This window comes from Clarias gariepinus, chromosome 5, assembly GCF_024256425.1.
Source record: "Clarias gariepinus isolate MV-2021 ecotype Netherlands chromosome 5, CGAR_prim_01v2, whole genome shotgun sequence".
Taxonomy (NCBI): domain Eukaryota; kingdom Metazoa; phylum Chordata; class Actinopteri; order Siluriformes; family Clariidae; genus Clarias; species Clarias gariepinus.
The window spans coordinates 27,754,367-27,773,900 of NC_071104.1; the positions used below are offsets into that span (position 1 = coordinate 27,754,367).

Genomic DNA, 19,534 nt, shown 5'->3' on the forward strand with positions numbered 1-19,534 from the left:
ATGTCAGCTCTATCATACCACCAGAGTGTGGATTATTGTCTTACATAATGCCGCATAAAGTATTATACACTGTTAAACAATTACACATCATAAGCTATACTTATAAAATATAGCCTATAGCCGTATATTATGTGGAGCATCTAATATATAAGCCCTTAGGTAGGAGCTGGTACAATAGGAATAATACTGTATTGGGTACTGTATAAATATTATGTCTTCCATTTTACCCAATGTCGTGCTCGTCAGCAGATGTGTGTAAACTCTTTAAATACTTCCATCACAGGCAGGACAACATGGACACTGCTGTCATAACGCACTCGTGGCTGGACACTGGAGTCCACATTATGCAACTCTCACCATTTCTTTCTCCCCTCACTGGGCTCAAGTCTTCCCAGGCCATTTCAGATAGCTTTTTTTTCTTCCCCCCAAACTAAAAATAGATGGCACAAAAGTGAACACAAGAACGGAGTGGAATTAAAAAGGAACTTTTTTAAGCAACCGTGCTACAGTTAGCTCCCTGTGGTTATCTGCCCTGTGATTTGGGCAGGGATTGGCAAGCACGGGGCGTAGGACGTTCGCTATCTGAGACATACGCACACACACCCTGTTGACGCAGCCTAAACCAGCAGGAATGGGTGTGCGCGCGTTTGTGTGTGAGACAGCGGCACAGATCTAAAATCAGCAGGGGTGCTAATCTTGGATCAAAGTTTGCCTAATTCGCCAGACGGCCATTACAGTAGCACTAGAGAAGTGGCTGCTGTCTGTCGGCGTGAGAGCAGAGCGATAATGGAGGGAGGTAATAACCCAATAACCGTATGTACAGTAGCAGCAGGCAGTGCCGTACACGGTGCAGTTACTTATTCAAAAAAACATACCCTGCTTTGTTATCCCATCACAATTTTTCAGGAGGTTGTGAAGACATCCCACAAGTGCCAAAAATAAACACTAAAGAAAGCTCACGGTCTGAGGTTATGTGACAAAAATGTGTTGGAGAAAAGGCTAAAAGCTGCCAAAAGAACATTTGGAAAGATAAAAAAAAAAAAATAAAGTCAGGTAGAAAAAAAAGTGCTTATAGCTAGCTTGGCTCTGTCACAAAACCATATTCCAGCACATCATTACATATGACATTTAAAAATGTGTCTTTTATTATTTGTTTGCTTTTGTTTTTCTCAAATTACAAAATCATTACTCTGTCCAACAGATTTATGGTTTGGACTATTTCTCTTCTTAGATTCACTTACAGTACATGTCTCTTTTGAGTACATACAGTACCCTGGTAAGAAGTTTCTCTATATTCAGCAAGTGGACTTTATTACAGTATGATCCACTGTTCATCATTCGGAGCCTTAAGTTTATGCACCTGTATTTATTTGAAAGCTTAAACATACATGGTCTAAACTGCTAACCTTGCTCCTGATCTTCATCCCGTCTCTGCCTCACGCTGCTCTGCTGGCACTCTGACACTACAGCAGCCACACACAGCTGTATCACTGCTTCCTATCGTCTTACACACATACATACGGCTAGTGCCTCTCTCGGAGCACAGGAGACACTGATCTGTGTGTGGAGGAGGACAGTCTAATGTGAACAGGAAATGGGCAGGATGTAATGGATTCCTCATTCTCCCTCTTGGGCTGCAGCGTTGCATAAGACATCCCTCCTGATGGGAGCACCAGAGAAAAGGCCAAAGCTTCATGACACACGCTTTATTACAGGGCACGAGCGAAAAAGCCGGACATGGTTGCTCCTTAAGGATTTTTTTTTTTTTTGATGGAAAACATCTGTGAAGTTACATAACATGCCACTAGAAATTTAAATAGTCAATTGAAGTGAATCAATCAAAGACTAAACACTACTTTTAAATACAACTTGCAATATTACTAGCAATGTTTCCATCCAAACGTTTTAGATGTTTGAGGTGATTCAGGAGTAGTTAAATTGATGAGACCTGAGATTACCTGAAGTGATCAGGATTACTTAATCTGATATTATTTGAAGTGATCAGAATTACTTAATATGATATTTAAAGTGATCAATATTTACTCAATCTGATATTATTTGAAGTGATCAGGGTTATTCGATCTGATTAAAATTACCTGAGGTGGTCAAGATTACTTGATCTGATTGGGATTATCTGAGGTGACCAGAATTACTTGATATGATTGAGATTATTTAATTTAATTGAGACTATCTGAGGTGACCAGGATTACCTGATCAGATTGAGATTACTTGAAGTGATCAGGATTACTCAATCTGATTTAGATTACTTGACCTGATCAGTATTACTTGATCTGACTGAGATTACTTGAAGTGATCAGGATTACTTGATCTGACTGAGATTACTTGAAGTGATCAGGATTACCTGATCAGATTGAGATTACTTAAAGTGATCAGGATTACTTGACCTGATCAGGATTACTTGACCTGATCAGGATTACTTGATCTGACTGAGATTACTTGAAGTGATCAGTATTACTTGATCTGACTGAGATTACTTGAAGTGATCAGGATTACTTGATCTGACTGAGATTACTTGAAGTGATCAGTATTACTTGATCTGACTGAGATTACTTGAAGTGATCAGGATTACTTGATCTGACTGGGATTACTTGAAGTGATCAGGATTACTTGATCTGACTGGGATTACTTGAAGTGATCAGGATTACCTGATCAGATTGAGATTACTTGAAGTGATCAGGATTATTTGATCTGATTGAAATTACTTGACCTAATCAGGATTACTTGATCTGACTGAGATTACTTAAAGGGATCAGGATTGTATTAGGTGACCGGGATTACTTCATCTGACTAAGGATGAATGCAAAAAATCTAATTAAACCACTGCACTAGCATACTCTAATTTTTAGCTGCACAATCTCAGTCCTTAATGTTGGAGTTATGCGTAAATGTTTTTTTTTACACCCACAACACTATGTAGTGGAGGTTTAGTTTTGGTAAAAATATATTATTCATGACATTTAGCTAACATCTATCCATATGGAATGTGTTTTTCTTCAAGTCTTCAGTAGTATTTGAATAGCTGCCATTCCTATTCCGTGAGCTCAAATCTGAGACAGAGGTTCCCACAGTCTGTTCCATGCTGTCTGTAAATGGAGAACAGCTCTAGTATGACTGACACTATGACCTTTATGACCTTTGTGTCAGTGGTCAGTGTGTTTAGGGAATAAGACGGAGTCCCAATCACACTACTGTCCATGTGCGGCCATGATGCGTCTGGGACAGTCAACCCCAAAGTGAGTAAGTAAAACAAAGCAATAATCTTATAAACCTCCACATCTATTTACAGGTTACAGTCGTATTATGAATTTACAAAAACATTCCACTAAATGCATTAATGGGTAGGTAACGAATCTCAGGACTACAAGCTCTACTGCTAGACACCACTGTCAATATTATTAGCCATTTTTCCATCTAAGGGTTTCAGGACATATACTGATTATTTGATGGGGTTACTTTAAGTGATCTACAATAAATCAGTAGGTTATTTGGTCACACCAGGATTCTTTGAGGTAATCACAATTAAACTAGGTTAAAACCTCTATATCTTCTCACACAGTTTCTTAAATAAAACAAAAACAGATCGGAGAAAGACGAACGTCACATTTTCTCCTGCATGTTGTTAAAAATGGAAACGTGGCAGCTTTGAAGTGGGGTTACGACCTGGGGACATTCCTCAGGCAGCACATGCGACAGCCTATTTCTCATGCAAAACCGTAGATCTGAAAGAAGAAAGCAGCTGGGATGTGAGCTCTGATCAGTAACATACACATGTAGCACGGAGCTCTGAAAGCTCTCGCGTTGAACCTGTCCAGGTTTCTGCTGAAAGTCAACACATGTGCAGCGCAAGATTTTAACCTCATAAAACAGGACAGCTCAGCCAAATTCATGGCCCCAATTGACTTTCCAGCCATGCTACAGAAGGCCAGTTTTCCATTTCCCTTTAACCTATTTTCCACATGACTGTATGTTTACATTCGATGCCTCGTTCCTGGGTTCCTACATTCCGCCACTTGACCCCAGAGCTCTAGGAATAACTCCAGCCACGGTACAACCATATATGACGGCCTATATACAAAAAGAGTGTTTATATATAAGAAAGCAGCTGTCAGCAAGACAGTAACTTGTAGCACAGAGCTCTTGAGTTGAACCGGGACTAAACTGGTGTATTAATCTCAGAACCCTTAGTCTCTGACAAATAAAGAACAGAAATGACTCGACTGAGGCTCTAAGAGCAGGTTTCTTCACCTCTCAGTCTGAAATCCACTCCGTAACTTGGGTTAGGGTTAACTAAACCTAAAGTCTTCTCTTATAACTTAGAAATAATAGAAATACCAACCAGCAACGTTTAATACATACAGTAATGATGTCTTTCCCAAGAAGCAGACATTATGAATAGAGTTTTATAGTCATGGTGCTTTTAGGGATGACAAATTGAGCAGAAATCATAGGACACACAATAGGTGTGATAACAAACAGACAAACTAGTGTTCCTTTAGGAAAAAAAAGGTTTAATATTTGTAAAAAACAAATTACAAAAACGTAAAGGAGGGATCTTTAAAAATCTGTGCAGTAGGTTAATATTTTACAATTACAAACCCATTCATAAAAGTGTATTGTATCATGAAACATCCCAATATTTATATTCTTCCACAGTTATAGCTCCCAGCTCTAGATGTGACACACACTTGGTCTACTCCATCATTGGTGCCAGTGGAGCAGGCTGGCATTACATACCGGCACAAAAGTGCTCTACTACATATAACAAATAACAAATAAATATGACCTTTAGCACAATATTTAAAACTTTGTGCTAAAGGTCATTTCAAGGAAACTTATTTGATATTTATATTAGTTTTACATTTCAGAGATCCAACCTACAAACCTACCCCTCCATCTATAAACCTAAGTAAGAACTTTAAAAACCAGTCTTAAGAATTAGTCTTTTAATAAATGCATACAGTATATATAAGGTATATATACTGTATACACAAACATATATATATATATATATACACAAACACAGAGGGTTACAGAGTAGCATAGGGCAATACAAAGTATATTTTAGCACAACCTACACAATATAAATAACGGAATTTTATTTCATTCTACACAAACCTGACGAAGTGAAAAGAAAAGAAAGGATGACAAAGACAAAGAACAAAGACAGATTCATAAGATCACATGTTTTATGGTTGTTTTAGGTTTTCTGTGATCAGATAATAATAATAATAATAAGCACAGTTTATGGGTGGCATTCCCATATTCCAGTAGCAGTAAAGTGTATACATTTTAAAAGTAGTGTTCACTTTGGTTCCATATGACAAATCAAAAAACTCGAATGCACAGTTTGATGATCGTCCCCCATCGACACACACCAGCAGGATTTCCGTTTAAGCAATCCTTACTTTTTTTAAACTGTTGACCAATGCTGTGTTAAGGGCAATCCTCCTGCTTTTTTTTTTTGTTTTTTTTGCATTCACCACACGATAGTGTCTTTCTCTGCAGAACATGTGCCATCGTAAGTACACTCTTCTTATTCCTTTTAAGGCAGCTGGAATCCGCTGCATTTACTGCCTCTCAGTACACGAGACGGAGCTACTATTTAATCGATCGAGGATGCCCGATCCTCCTCCCGGACAGATTTTCAAAAAAGGATGGGCAAATTGGCAACGGGCCCAAGTATACTCTACGTATGGGAAACACTGGGTGGTGTATTGACCCACTTAAAACAACACAAGCAATATGTCGGAGACATTTTCTATCAGGCTGGTGTGCAGGCACTGGCACAACAGCTGCATGACTGTGTACTGAACCAAAAATAAAATGAGGAAAAAATGATTGTCGTTCTGTTGCAACACATCTCAGAAAGAGGATCTCGAGACATCTTTTACTTAGCTGATGGAAAGATTTCAGTGGTGTAAAGAATAAATAAATAAATGACTGAGCTAGTTGTGGAGATGGTTACTATGGTCAGATGTTTGTTGTAGTGATTAATGAAATATCACATTACATCAGTGCTGCATTCCAACACAGCTCCATTAAACACTCCAGGCTGTTTCAACTGGAACATCGACAGCATGATCAGGACAAATCAAACTGATTGGGTTTGGATTTTCACGGACTGTCTGATAGAATTCTGCAATTTTGAAATTCGTGTTACAGTAAAGCACGAAGTTTGCCGTCCAGGAATAACAACATTCATTCAAATTAGTTCGAAAAGACAGCGGTGTTGAAGAGCGCTCTAACCGTTCCAACAGCACTGTGGACATGTTGGTGGACGACCTTAGGTATTCGATTTCATATTTGACTTTAATAAGCTGTACTTCTGTTTAACCACAATAAGCTGCTCACATCAGGCCGAGCCCTAACCTCTGGTACACAAAGTGATGATTGAGAAATTGGACAGAGAATGAGAGAGAGAGAGAGAGAGAGAGAGAGGGAGGTTCAAATTAGACCCAGATCTTTGGGTTTTTTTTTTTTTTTCATTCTTTTTCCCTTGCCATAATTTCAAAGAGAAAAACAAATGCAGTGATGCTCACAGAGGAATAGCTGGCCTCAGCTGCTGTAGGAAAAAATGAAAATGAATCAGCAAGAGACTCTCTCTCTCCAGTATTCCAGATGTGAAGCTAGAGAAACACAAACACAAACTTTATGACTTTTACAGCAGAGCAGCAAGAACAGTAGGAGAGAAGCATTGGTGTTAGGAATGTGTGTATTAAACGAGTTAATAAGCATTAGATGAACTTTTCTTCTCTTCATGATTCCATTCACGTGTGTCCCTACACATCTGGCTTTGTCCAAACTGACGATGACCTGAAGTGGAAAAGATGCTAAAAATGACAATTTCCCTACTTATAGTATTTTCGTATAATTCAGAAGCTCAGAGGCACATTAACATTCGGCCTTATTACTTAGGTCTACTTAAACAACAAAGCATAGTGTGTCTTATACAGACCACAGATATTTATGAACAAAGATAAATAGTCTGAGACACCAGAATACAAGAACTCTAAATTAAAAACGGCTTTCCTAATCAGTAAACCGCAATGAGTTGGTTAAAATGGAATTGTGTTTTGACACTACTCGAATGTTTTATCGCACATATCGCCAAATGACCCTTCCAGAAATGAAATGGAGACTAACAGCATATGCCAAACAAAAAAAGAGATCTCTGCACCATTTCACTAAGCACGTGAGAGAAAAGGGGCAAAACAAAAACCAGTTACACAACCGATGCGATCCACCAGAAAGCCTCAAAATCAGTTGTGTACAGTAGGATGACAAATCTTCTCGGTTTGGTCTGCAAGACAGTTATGCTGAATTCCTTCATGTCCATGTAGTAGTGTTAATGACAGGGAGAGAGAATAGACTCGACACGGAATCATGTGAAGTCAGAAGCAGCACGCTGATTTCCGAGCCTTGCCAAAGACAGTGGAGAGCGTTTGAGGTGCTGGGAGCTGGAGTTCGACCAATGCCACTGTAACTGGCACTCATCTCACCCGGACATATGGGAATAATCACAAGCGCTGTTCTCACTGTGACCACCCACCAGCATTATACACAACTCTTTAGCCTCGCTTAAAATAGACATTTATCGCAACTTTTTTTTTTAGCGTAGAACATGGGATTCATGCTGAGTAGACACTTTAAAAAACAAAGCTGTTTGAAATGCAAAATGAGAGGCCAAATAATAAAAAACAGGCAGTGATGTGTACACTCGGACAGCTGATCTTACTAAACTGAAAATGCTAAAGCCATCTGAAGAGTAAAAGGCGAACATCACATCTGGCGGTGTTATTCATTGGCTAAAAACAGCTTGGCCAGGCAGATGGCTTGAACTGGCTTTCCAGCCATGATATAGATTGCCATCTTCTCCTTCCTTAAATCTATTTTCCATTTGTATCTTTATCTACATTTAATGCCTTCTTCTGTGGGACTTTTGAACACGTGACCCATCCGCTTCAGGAAAAGTCATCGCATGCAAATGCCTCATTACTCATTGCCACTGTTTCTGTAAACAGGTTTGGGACTAGTAGGGAGAGACGAGACAGAGACCTCTCGCTTATTCTGTGCTTCAAAATAACAATTAGGTGTTCTTATTAACCATCTGTACACCATGCACATCAATTTGTCTCTAATATTACAAACCAATAGTACTGGGTCTTGTGACATAATACAGTACATACAGTACTTGACACCTCTGAATCTATTACGATATGATCAGACAGTTGGGCAGTTTAGAACCTGGAGTAGGTTTTCTGTTATATTGTGTATGATGATGATAACGTAGAGAAGAATTATTTTAAATATAAGAGACATCTTACTGCTAGCCTTTTTAATGATTTGATAATTACTTTTACATACAACTTCACAGTTAGTTTCCCCCCTTTTTTTGAATATGACAAATAAAGACAATTTTTCCATTTTTTTTTTAATTTCATCAAGTATGACACAAACAGACCTGACATGAAGTGTTAATGTCTATTTTTAGTTAAACAGGCAGAAAGTAAAGTGGTAATCTATTCTCTAAAATGCTCCAATGCTACAACACACCAGTAGAGAAATGATGTGAGGAGGTGATGTAATTGCAGTTCGTTAATCTAAACCACTGATTGCTCATGTGTTGTCCAGACCCAGACTAAAAACAGCACCATTTCTGTATGAGGTCACAGTACACTGGGTACAAAATGTCTGAGCTTCGCCGGCATGGTCTACACCCATCGAATAACCGGCATGGGACCGTTTTTTTTGAGGGAGGGAAGGTTTTTAAATAGATCACCTACAGATAAGCATAATATACTAAAAATAAATTCCTTTCTATTATTGAAAATATATTCTGGTATTATACATTTCAAAATAAATGAAAATCTATCATTTATTTTACTAGATGGATATACTTTATTAGATGGGTAAAACATCCTTATTTATCATAAATTGATCATTTCCCAGTTCTTAAAGAATAAAACCTAAAGAACCCAGTACTTTGGAAACCATGTATGCTTTGTTCCAATGGGTAGAGATTACTTTAGTAGTGGAAGTTGGTGAGCGTTCCATGATCGATCAGAGTAAACCAATCGATTCTGGATAAACAGTCTGTTTAACTGCTCAGTACAATGTTTCTTAATCTCAGCACCATTCACTATTACTTACACATAAGCATCTATTACTGAATATATTAATGGTACAAAAACGACACAGCTGTCAAAGCAGAAGTACACTGCAATTGTAGGCCAACTAGTATTTACTATTGTACACAACCATATTGAAACACATTGTGATCATGTACAGCTCCCAGCCCTGAACACGTGCACGTTTCTCAGAATCTTTCATAATCAGCTGCTTAAAAGGCACAGGAAATCAATCAATCGTCATCTATAATTTATAATCGTCCCATCAATAGAGTCCAAAACAGCCGACTCCACAAGACCTCTGAAGATGTGCTGTGGATCACAGCTCCATAGTTTTTAACCCTGGTCCAGGAGGATTCCCTGCGGTGCACATTTTAGTCGTTCTCTGCTCCTGCCACAACTTATTTAAATAATCAACTAATTAACAATATCATATATCATAAATTTATCAGACTAGGCCAGCTTCTTCCATTGCTTCATGGTCCAGTCCTGATGCTCACACGTCCATTTCAGCAGTGGACGAAGGTCATCATTGGTTTGTGACTACAGTACACCATTTCCAGCAAAGCTCCAAAGCACTGTGTGTTCTGACACATTTCTGTAACCGCATTAAACTTTTCCCTCAATGTTCCCTACAATAGCTCTTCTGTATGATCTGACCAGACTGTCTAGCCTTCGCTCCCCATGTGCAGCAGTGAGCCCTATTGCAGGTTCACTGGTTATCCTTCCTTGGACAACTTTTCATAGGTCCTAACCGGCACATACCAGAAACACTCCATGATGAGATGCTCTAACCCAGGCATCTCACACTCTTTATTTGACCTTTATCACAGTCACGATGCTTCCCCCATTTTTCCTTCTTTCAACACATCAGCTTTGAGAACGGACTGTTCATGTGCTGCCTAATAAACATTCCAACCCTTGACAGGAGCCATTGTTAGGAGATAATTAATGATACTCACTTAACCTGGCAGTGGTTGAATGTGCCTGACCAGTGTATACTTAATATGCACAAAGGTTATTAAAAAAAAAATAAATCAGAAATACAGGCATAGACAGGCCTTGCTACACGATACTGCCAATTCCATTTTTGGACCAGAAAATTGACGCCTGTGACTCATGACGTTAGTAAGGACATGCAGAACAACAGCAAAATCATTCGAAGAAGTCCGTTCGCTTGAATCATTAGCTCAGCCCACAACAGCATTAGACAGCCGGCAAGCTGCAAGTGTTCGTTCCAAAAATACAGCCAATTAACTGACTAAATATGGAGAATTTCATAGTTCCTGGATACAATCCATGTAATTTATTCATGATTAAGAGACTAGCGAGAGAGCAGGCCTGAGTTGTTATGGAGACAGTCTCTTGTATGATCTGGTAAATCATTTACAGCTGTATTTATGTTGAAATACAAGTTAAATTTGTTGATTACAATTTGTTAGCTGTAACAATCTATATTGTTCACGCAAACTGTTGCCTAAATGTCACCTCTGCAAAAGAGCGGTCCATAAGGCAGCGGCAGTGATCATTTTTGGGATGAGCAAGGAAAAACAAACAAGTATTTATTTATTTTATTTATTTTTTATTTAGTTTGTTTGTACAAGTCAAACCTACCCCGCACTCATGTGCGCGCACACACACGCACACATTCAAAACTTCTAAAGGAAAGAAAGAATGCAAGTTCTCTTTATTGCTTAAGACAGCTTTTTTGGGGAAACCAAAAAAAAATGCCTGAAAGTTTATAAAGCATTGACTTGGACAATAATTCAACCGTGTCAGGGTGAAAGAATGTCCCCAGACTTTATTACCTCCAGAGAGCAGCCAGAAAAAAAAAAGAAAAATCGAGAATGGAACACATATGTGACCCAAAACAACGGCACGTTCAGTCTGACTTTGATAAGAGAGAATAAAACAACATGGATAAACTACAAAACACTGAGACCTAATCGGACATCTGAATGAACTCAAACAGGACATTTGCTGACATTTACACCTTAGTCGTGTGCAAAAAACGCTCCCTTTAAGGCAGCTGAATCCTTCAGGGCTGTCGAGCTTTCTTGAATAAAGAAAACCATATGCAAACAAAAGCAAATTTAACAAAATACAGATTTTGTGTTCCTGAGCTTTAGGATTGGAAATCCTCACAAGTCTTCATTCTAGTGTCCCGTACTCAACGTTTGATCAGACAATTTGATAGAGAATTTAATCAGAAGACATTACTATTTATCTTAGTTAATTTCTACAAAGGCCATTCATATAAAACTGGCACGTGTGATGAAATTTCTCATGAATAAAGGCGTAAAATCGACTAAAAAAATACTTCAAGCACAGTATGGTGATGAGATCCTTAGCCTCAATAGAGCATTTGTAAGTGGAACGCCTGATCCTTGTAAACTGACGGATAACTCCATGGAGACACATCGGGCTGTGGGAACTGTACACACAATCATTCTCAGACACCACTTGCACATTACAGGAACTGAGCTGAGAGTTTTCGCCGCATCCCCTGTACAGTCCTGACCTCACTCCAAGCAGCATATGCAACATCTTCATGTTGGTCCGATCGTGGCTCCGGCATACTGAGAGACCTTGGTGGTATCTAAGCACTAGTGAAACACTGGAATAAAGGCATTATTGACACGATACCCCCAGAAATATTTAACAATATGGTTGTGTGACTGCTGTCTCTGGCTGGGCTTATAGCTATTATTATATGCATTCGCTCAAGTAAATGAAGCAGTTGCAAAAATTTGACATTTGTATAAGGTGAAGCAACATTACAGTAAGTAAGCTAGCCATCGACCTGTATTCAGCTCTACACCAGCATTACCCAGGTAATTTCAATATCACCTCACTAAGAGAAGCTATTCTGCATGACATAGCTAGCTATTAATACAGTAGGTGAATTATGACTTTTGTTTAATTGTTTACTTAAATGAAAAGGGTTGCATAAGAGGTCTTTGTGTAGGTAAGCTTCTTGAAGGAGTTATAATTTGAAATTCTTCTTTATTGCGGATCACACAGTATTACGATTTGACACGGGAAGAATCAAAGAACGCTTATTCGTTTAGTTACAGTAAATAATTTTTCCTAAAAATGCTAAACCAGATGAAGTAATAAAGTAAAAAAAAAGGCAACTGGCTAATCAAATTAAACCCAACTGTCCCATATATCATCCCAGGGATGCCGGTCACCTGGCAGGATGTGACGAAATCCTCAGACCAGCGCTAAATTCCAGTGCTGAGGAACAGCACCATTTGTCGTCACTCTGTCCACAGCTGATGCCATCGTAGTTTTCCAGACGCATCGTGAAGTCACAACCCTCCAGTCTCCAGTCTGTGACTGAAATAAATCCTAGCTGGTAATGTGTGTATTTATACAGAGGATTTGCCATCATGCCATTACTCTCTATTTCCATGTTACCTCCCTGGATAAACAAAGCTCTAACCAGCCTACTCCCTGGACAAATGCATCTTGGTGACGGACTGGCCACATTCTCATACATGTCTGTACATCTCACTGCACCACCAACAGAAACACACACACAGTCTAGACTCTCCCATGGTGGAGATGAAAGGCCTCTTTCAGCAGAAATTTGACATCTCCAGGGCAAAGCCTCTCACGCACAACTGATGCAAGCTGGTAAACAGAATGCTAACTTCATCTTCCAGACAGCTGGGCATAAATAATGCAAATCATCATCAAACTCCAGAGATTACAAACACTGCTATTGATAAGGCTGAAATTAAAATTAGACCACAAGCTGACAAATTTCTTTAGAAACTTTACACAGAACAAACATTAGCAGTGTTTGTACCATGTGAATGCTTAATAAATGGCGAAAGTAAATATACCATTTGTTACAATATTTCCAGTCAATATTAATATGTATTTATTTCCAAAAGTAATAGGGGCAATATTTAGCTTGATTTTACATTTATACGATCTTACATCTATATCATTGTACACTCTTGAATATACAGTCAATTTGAGACATTTTAGCATTCGTTCTTAAGATTATAATAATTAACATAATAATAATAATAATAATAATAATAATATACAAGCCAGGTGACCCATAAGATACTAAATACTTTTATCTTATCTCAATATTTCTCCAACCATAAAAATTCTACCTATCGCAGAACAACATTCAAGATTTTCTTTTTTTTTAGCTGTAAAAGTACAAATTAAACTAATTTCATGTGTGGACATTACAGATTTGGTAAGAGACAACAATGGATTGTTAAATTCCTGAATACTGAGAGCAACTGAGTTGGCAACAATTTAGCAAATGTTTTAGGAGAGGTTAAAAATTTGGCTGTAAATATTCTAAAAAAAAAATAAAATACTATGATTTAAAAAAAAAATAGGTGCTTATGAAATTATTTTTGTATGATCAGGCAAATGTAACTGTAAAAAAGAGAAGCGGTTTAATTATTTCTGGATCTAAATATACATGAGGGTGTTCAGGTCACACCAGGACACTTGATTTCACTTGACACTCCCCTAATTTCTCTTTATAATCCCCTGCTACACTTATGCACTGGTGCTTGAATGCCATCAAGGCAGAAAGTTCTCTCAGTGACTGGACTGCCTGCTTCACATCCGAAACGCTGGCCTCCCAGGAACTCTTTTAATGGCCCAAACATGTGAAAATGGCGTCTCTTTCTCAAGATGATAACAATCCATCAATCAATTTTCAAGGATCAGACGTTCCACTCGCAGAATGTTCACAGGAACCCCTGCAGAGGGCTCTGATCCACCTTGTGGACGTACAGGCTTTTTAGTCTATTCAAATATTTTTCTGCAGATAAGAGTCTCATCACTGTACTCCACTCAAAGTCTTCTGTTCAGTTTTATGTCCTCATTCATCACGAGTCCCGGTTTGACTTGAACGCACCCTTATACGATCAGTGCATTGGTTGTGTGAGGAAAAGAAAAAAAAAAAAAAACTTATTAAAAAGTCATAAACTGGTCCAGAGAAAACGTTCCAGCTGCAATCATCAGCACTGATTATTAATGTGAAACACAACAGGATTCTTTTCCACTGTGTCCTCCCCATTTATGAGACAAAACAATCATGGAAAATTAATCATGCATAAGCTAAATATTTTCTTGAAGTCATGGTTTTGAGGATGGTTGATGTGCTTTGGCCCAAATTTCAGCTGCTTCCCAGGAACCAAATTTAACACTGGAACAGAAGCTCGTCCAAGTATTTCAACCACATGCGTCCTGTCAATCATGCGGCCGGCTCAGGGTAGCAATGGAGCCCAAGGATTTTAGGAGGAGGACAGAATTAAAGCCTTTTCATCCCTAAATTGGAAAATTAGACTTCTAACTTCCGTCATAGGCGAAGCCAGTGAAATCCCAGTTATCACATACAAGATCAGCAAACTTAGAAATAAGAGGAAGACAGAAAGTCAGACGGATAACAACAGGAAATGAGAAAAGGGGATTCAAGGACATCAGTTATACCTTGACAGATGGAAAATGGCAACACTAATGTCATTGTTCACGCACAACTAAGCTTCGGAAATAAGCAGCATGCAAGTGGATTCCCCTCCCAGCCTTGGCAAAAGACACACAATGGGAGAGAGGCTTTACACACAGCTCTGCCAATTAAAGTGTGTGAGGGAGGAATGGAGGAATCAAGGCACTAAACACTAGGGGTAACCATGCATGTTTTGTTTTTTTGTTAAAATACGATTTGATACATGATATATTGTTTATGATACCATACTGTACAATCTAAACTTTAGTGACATTAATATATGATTGCAGATTACCTGTGCTTTATTCTCCTTTCTTTATTTCCCGGCACTGGTTTGACTAAATATATAAATAAATATACAACCATATGTGCAGCTCAGTGCAAATACCATTTAAAAAAACATATAATCTCATAATACATGAAATTAAATAAATTATCTGTTTCTTTAGATGCATTTTAAACCCTGCATTGTCCATATGCACCTCCCAATCCTGAGACATGCAGAGTAGGCTAATTGGCGGTCCCTAATTGACTGTAGTGTGTAAATGAGCATGTGTGTGTGTGTGTCCTGCGATGGACTGGCACCCTGTCCAAGTTGTACGCTCGTGGCCTAAGTCTCTTGGGATAGGCTCCAGGCCCCCCGCAACCCTGAATACAGGATAAAGATGTATATGTATATATGAGTGAGTATACATTAGCTGTATGTATATACTATTAGAACAAATGTCACAAAAATATGACATTTTTCACATCCATAAGACTTTTTGTTATCTTAATTACAATAAAATGAAAGGTTGCTTGTAAGACGTTTTTTGCCACCTGTTCCTGAACTACACACTTTTACTGCACATTTACCCGTTTCCCCATGTTGCTCTACCACTCTTCCTTCTATTCATTAAATGCCATTAATTAGCTGATTTGTTAAATTACGTGTGCTGGGAGCAGAGAAAACACTAAAATGTGCAAAAACAGGGGTCCTCCAGGACCAGGGCTGGAAACCAGTGGTGTGAGAGGAGACCACACAATACTAGAGTTGCAGAGATTATAATATTCTTGGCCGGTACAAATTTCCGATTTCTTTTAAACTCCGACCTGCCGATTCAGATTTTCTTTCCTTCTAAACACTATAATTGACAGAATACAAGAATGTTTTTGCAACTTTTCCCTAATGGAATAAATTCAACTGAATGTTGACAGTAAAACATCTTTTACATTTTCTTTTCATTATTTTATTTGCAAATAAAAACCAACTAGGCTTTAGCTTTATTCGGTGGTGTAGTGTTTGTTGGCACTAAGACTTTGAATTTTCAGGGTCCTGCCTCAGCTCTGTCTCTGCTTGGTGGGTTTCCTCCAGGTACTCAGCTTTCCTTTCACAGTCCAAAGCCTTTTTTTCCTGTACAAATCTATAGAAGATGATGATTACTGTTACACAGTGGCGGGTTCACACCTAACAAAAAACACCACAGAGTAAAGCAGGTTTTTCCCAAACACACCTTAAGATTGGTTTCACTATAACGATCCAACTTAAACACAAACCAAACCAAGGTTGTGCCTGAAACTGTGTCTGAACAGGATAAATAGTCTGAGCAACCTCATATTTCTGGTGTATTGCCTGTCCTTTAAATCTGATTCTTAATATTTTTTCAATAAACTTATGCAATTTTGTATAAAATACATTATGCAAGAAATACTTGCATAAGGTGCAATTTTAATGCACACTATGTAGAACCCCAATGTGTATATTCATAGGCATCCACTAGGTCTGGTCTCAATTCTGTCTTTTTGCAAGGAATAACCTCTAAACAGCCACCTCCCTTTCTCTCTTCCCTCCATAATAGCATATAATATTCTTGAGATGTTAAAACCGGTGGTTCTAAGATGTCAAATTAAATTAGAAAGCACACAGATGACGCTGATGTAAACATCGAGGATATTTGGGAGCCCCAGATTCTGCATTATCCCCATACCCTCAATTAGAGGAACAGCTGAGTTGAGCAGTGCACATGCTACCATTACAGAAATTACCCAGTCCCACCATCGACAGCAGTGCCCGAAGCGAGCCACACCTCTCATTATAGTTTGATGATTTTAAATGGACCAGTACAGCTGATGCTCTTTATTCTCACATAGCAGGGTTTGTAAATCTGCGCTGACACATAAAATGCAGCACTATAAATCAATTGCATTAGCCATTCTCTCATATCGCCTTTCAGACAAAGCAGAAGCTTCGAATAGCAGCCAAGAGAGAGTACACGCGATATGTTGTGCATACACAAAGAAAGTCATGACAATTTAGACTGCTCATGGATGGCATGAAATTCATGCAAATTGTCTCAGTAGTGCTCCAGCTAATGAGAAGTGAACATTAACAATGGTACAAACAGGTACATAAGCAGTGTAATAGTCTTTTTACCCCACAAGGATGAAAGAGGAGACGATTGTGGGTGCAGGCTTGTTTTTAAATGTGCATATTAAAGTAGAAGAACAAATACAAATTAAGATGAAAGTACACTTTCAAAAACACGGAGCCAACACCAGCTTAGCATAAGCATTAGCATAGCAAGACAGAAATAAAATAGTGAACTTGACATTAATTTGGCAGAGGCACTTATCCAGAGCAACTTGCATTTTTTTTTTCTGAGCAGTTGATGTGGCAACTTGGTGGTGTCGAGGTTTGAACTTGGGACCTTCCGGACCGGAGACCAAAGCTTTAACCACTGAGCTACAGTACCCCTGCCCCCTTTAACATAAGTGACACAACCACAGCATTTGAGGAACAAACACCACAGAATTGTGCACGTGACTGTGGTGCATGTGCAATGGGGTTAAAAGTCCAAGCACCTTTCTGGCACCACACGGCTGCTTAATTATCAAATCTGATTGGACGGATGATGACTAAATTTCTCGCGGGTATAAATCAATGCGGTCACTGTACAGTAGGTTTCTACAGTAACAGCTCATTTATGAGAACCTGATATTGCTATAAAAGGCATGCTGTTACTTAACAAATAAAAGTCACTGATTTTTATTTTAAAAAAAATTATAAAAGGATTGCTTTATAAGTTTAAGCTCTGTGCTTTCCATGATAAGCTGCATCCTGTTAGTTTTAAGAAAGAAAAATAAAGACAATTTGGTGACAGAGCAGCTTGTTTACAGCTGCTACAGTATAATTAAGGTGATATACAAACTTGGACAAATAAAATAGAGGGAAAACAAAAAGAGACCGACAGTAAAAGTAAGCAGGACAAGGAGACATCCAGATGTGCACTCAGCTGCCCTCATTCACCCAGGGCAGATACTAACATTTTCATCATAACTTTTTTTACTGACTCATGTCATTAAATTCTAATTCGCAAAAAAACAACTTTATTTGCTTCTTACAAGCGAATTAAATGAACACAATGCATGTCCCTACTATTTAAGGGACTACACATTAGTAGCCCAAAAGTCTCACCACAAAAACAACTGGAGCCCAAACAGAGATGTATGACGTGAATGAATGGAGGCAATGCAGACCAATGGATCAAGCCACACTGTCGACATGCCAACTACCCTCTAAAGATGCGTCTGAGGGAGTTGGTTTTGACGGCGTCCATGAACACGTAATGTGGGAACCTTGGGCTGGGTTAATACTACTCACTGCTCAGATCTGAACGCAGTCAAACACTGACATAACCCCAGACCTGGCCACCACACAGGCCCTGGTGACGAAGTTTATGTCGGAGTCAGACGAGCAGCTGAACTCATCTGAGCCATGTGAGAAGTCAGGAGTTGCCTCAGGGGCCAGGAACAGCACACAGTCATAGAATAACAACCCCCCTGCTGCCCCGGAGCTGCGCATTTTACAGCTTCTGTTTCAATCAGAATGAGTGCAATTAGAAATGTAATGCCGTTCCAGAGACACTGGAGAGTCTTTTGTGCAGGTGGTAGAAAAACAAATGCTCTTGTTTTGCTTTGAGGCTACGGACGTCCCTATTGGCTGCTGCTGAAAGGTGTGATCATCACAACCCTTGACTGACTTAGTCACGAAATTACAGTCATGAAATGTTTGCCTTTTTACAATAAACCAGCAATTTGCATATTATACGATATGGTTAGTGGTATTACTGTGTTATCATTGTTATTCCTCCATTCTGATACACTGCCAGAAAAAACGTTAAACTAAAAAAGTTTAAAGTTTAAAGAAATTCCCCAGATTAATTAACTGAATGCTGCTACATATTACAGCTACAAAAGATTTCCACAAGTTCCATCCGTCCCAGATGACCCGGCGATGTGTAACACTGCTAACGCAGCAAAAAACATCATCTGCCTCCGCTGCTCGGGTCAAAGCTAGAAAACTTTTTAAAATTTACTGTTCCAAGAACACGGAGCTGCAGGGTGCTTCGCCTGTGCCGGTGAAGCACCCAGACGTCCTAACTCATTAGTCCAGACATAAAGCAGACAGCTTCGGTAAAAGAGGGGTTGTACAAGGCGAGTAGTAAAGTAAAGGCGCTGAGGTTTTGCCCCTTTACCAGGGCAGGAGGGGGTTAATAGCATGTGCCGTGGAAATGTGCGGTGGGCCGCTGCCGCAGCGCGGTGATAACAGGCCAGCAGACGCACAGGGCTGTAATTCAGCAACATCAGAGACTCCCAGAGGAGAAGACTCACAAAGCCCAGTACGACCCCCACATGGTTTCACTTTTACATGGAATCATCCACCTAAGCAAGACTCCCTGGCAAAGCATGCTGACAAACCATCTGACTTCAGCCAACGTTATGTAAGATTTCGTTAAACTCGCCCACTCGAGGCTGATTTTAAATGATCTACTCCGCCCAAACATCATCTCCTTTTCAAAGCTGTTATTACACGAAATGGAAAATTCACAACTTGTTCAAAAAATATATATAA

General features: G+C 39.1%; 1 protein-coding gene across 4 annotated transcripts in view; it reads right to left on the reverse strand.

Moving 5' to 3' along the window:
• Positions 1 to 19,534, reverse strand: part of raph1a (Ras association (RalGDS/AF-6) and pleckstrin homology domains 1a) — a 71,005-nt gene that overhangs the window by 27,315 nt on the left and 24,156 nt on the right. For 2 of the 4 annotated variants that reach the window (XM_053496297.1, XM_053496294.1), the window contains exon 1: positions 1,407 to 1,532. The exons of the other annotated variants lie outside the window; for them this stretch is intronic. In XM_053496297.1, the coding sequence (XP_053352272.1) occupies positions 1,407 to 1,424 (18 nt within the window). In that variant the 5' untranslated portion in view covers positions 1,425 to 1,532. Of the gene's footprint in view, positions 1 to 1,406; positions 1,533 to 19,534 lie in introns of those variants that run through there. 4 annotated transcript variants of the gene reach the window in all.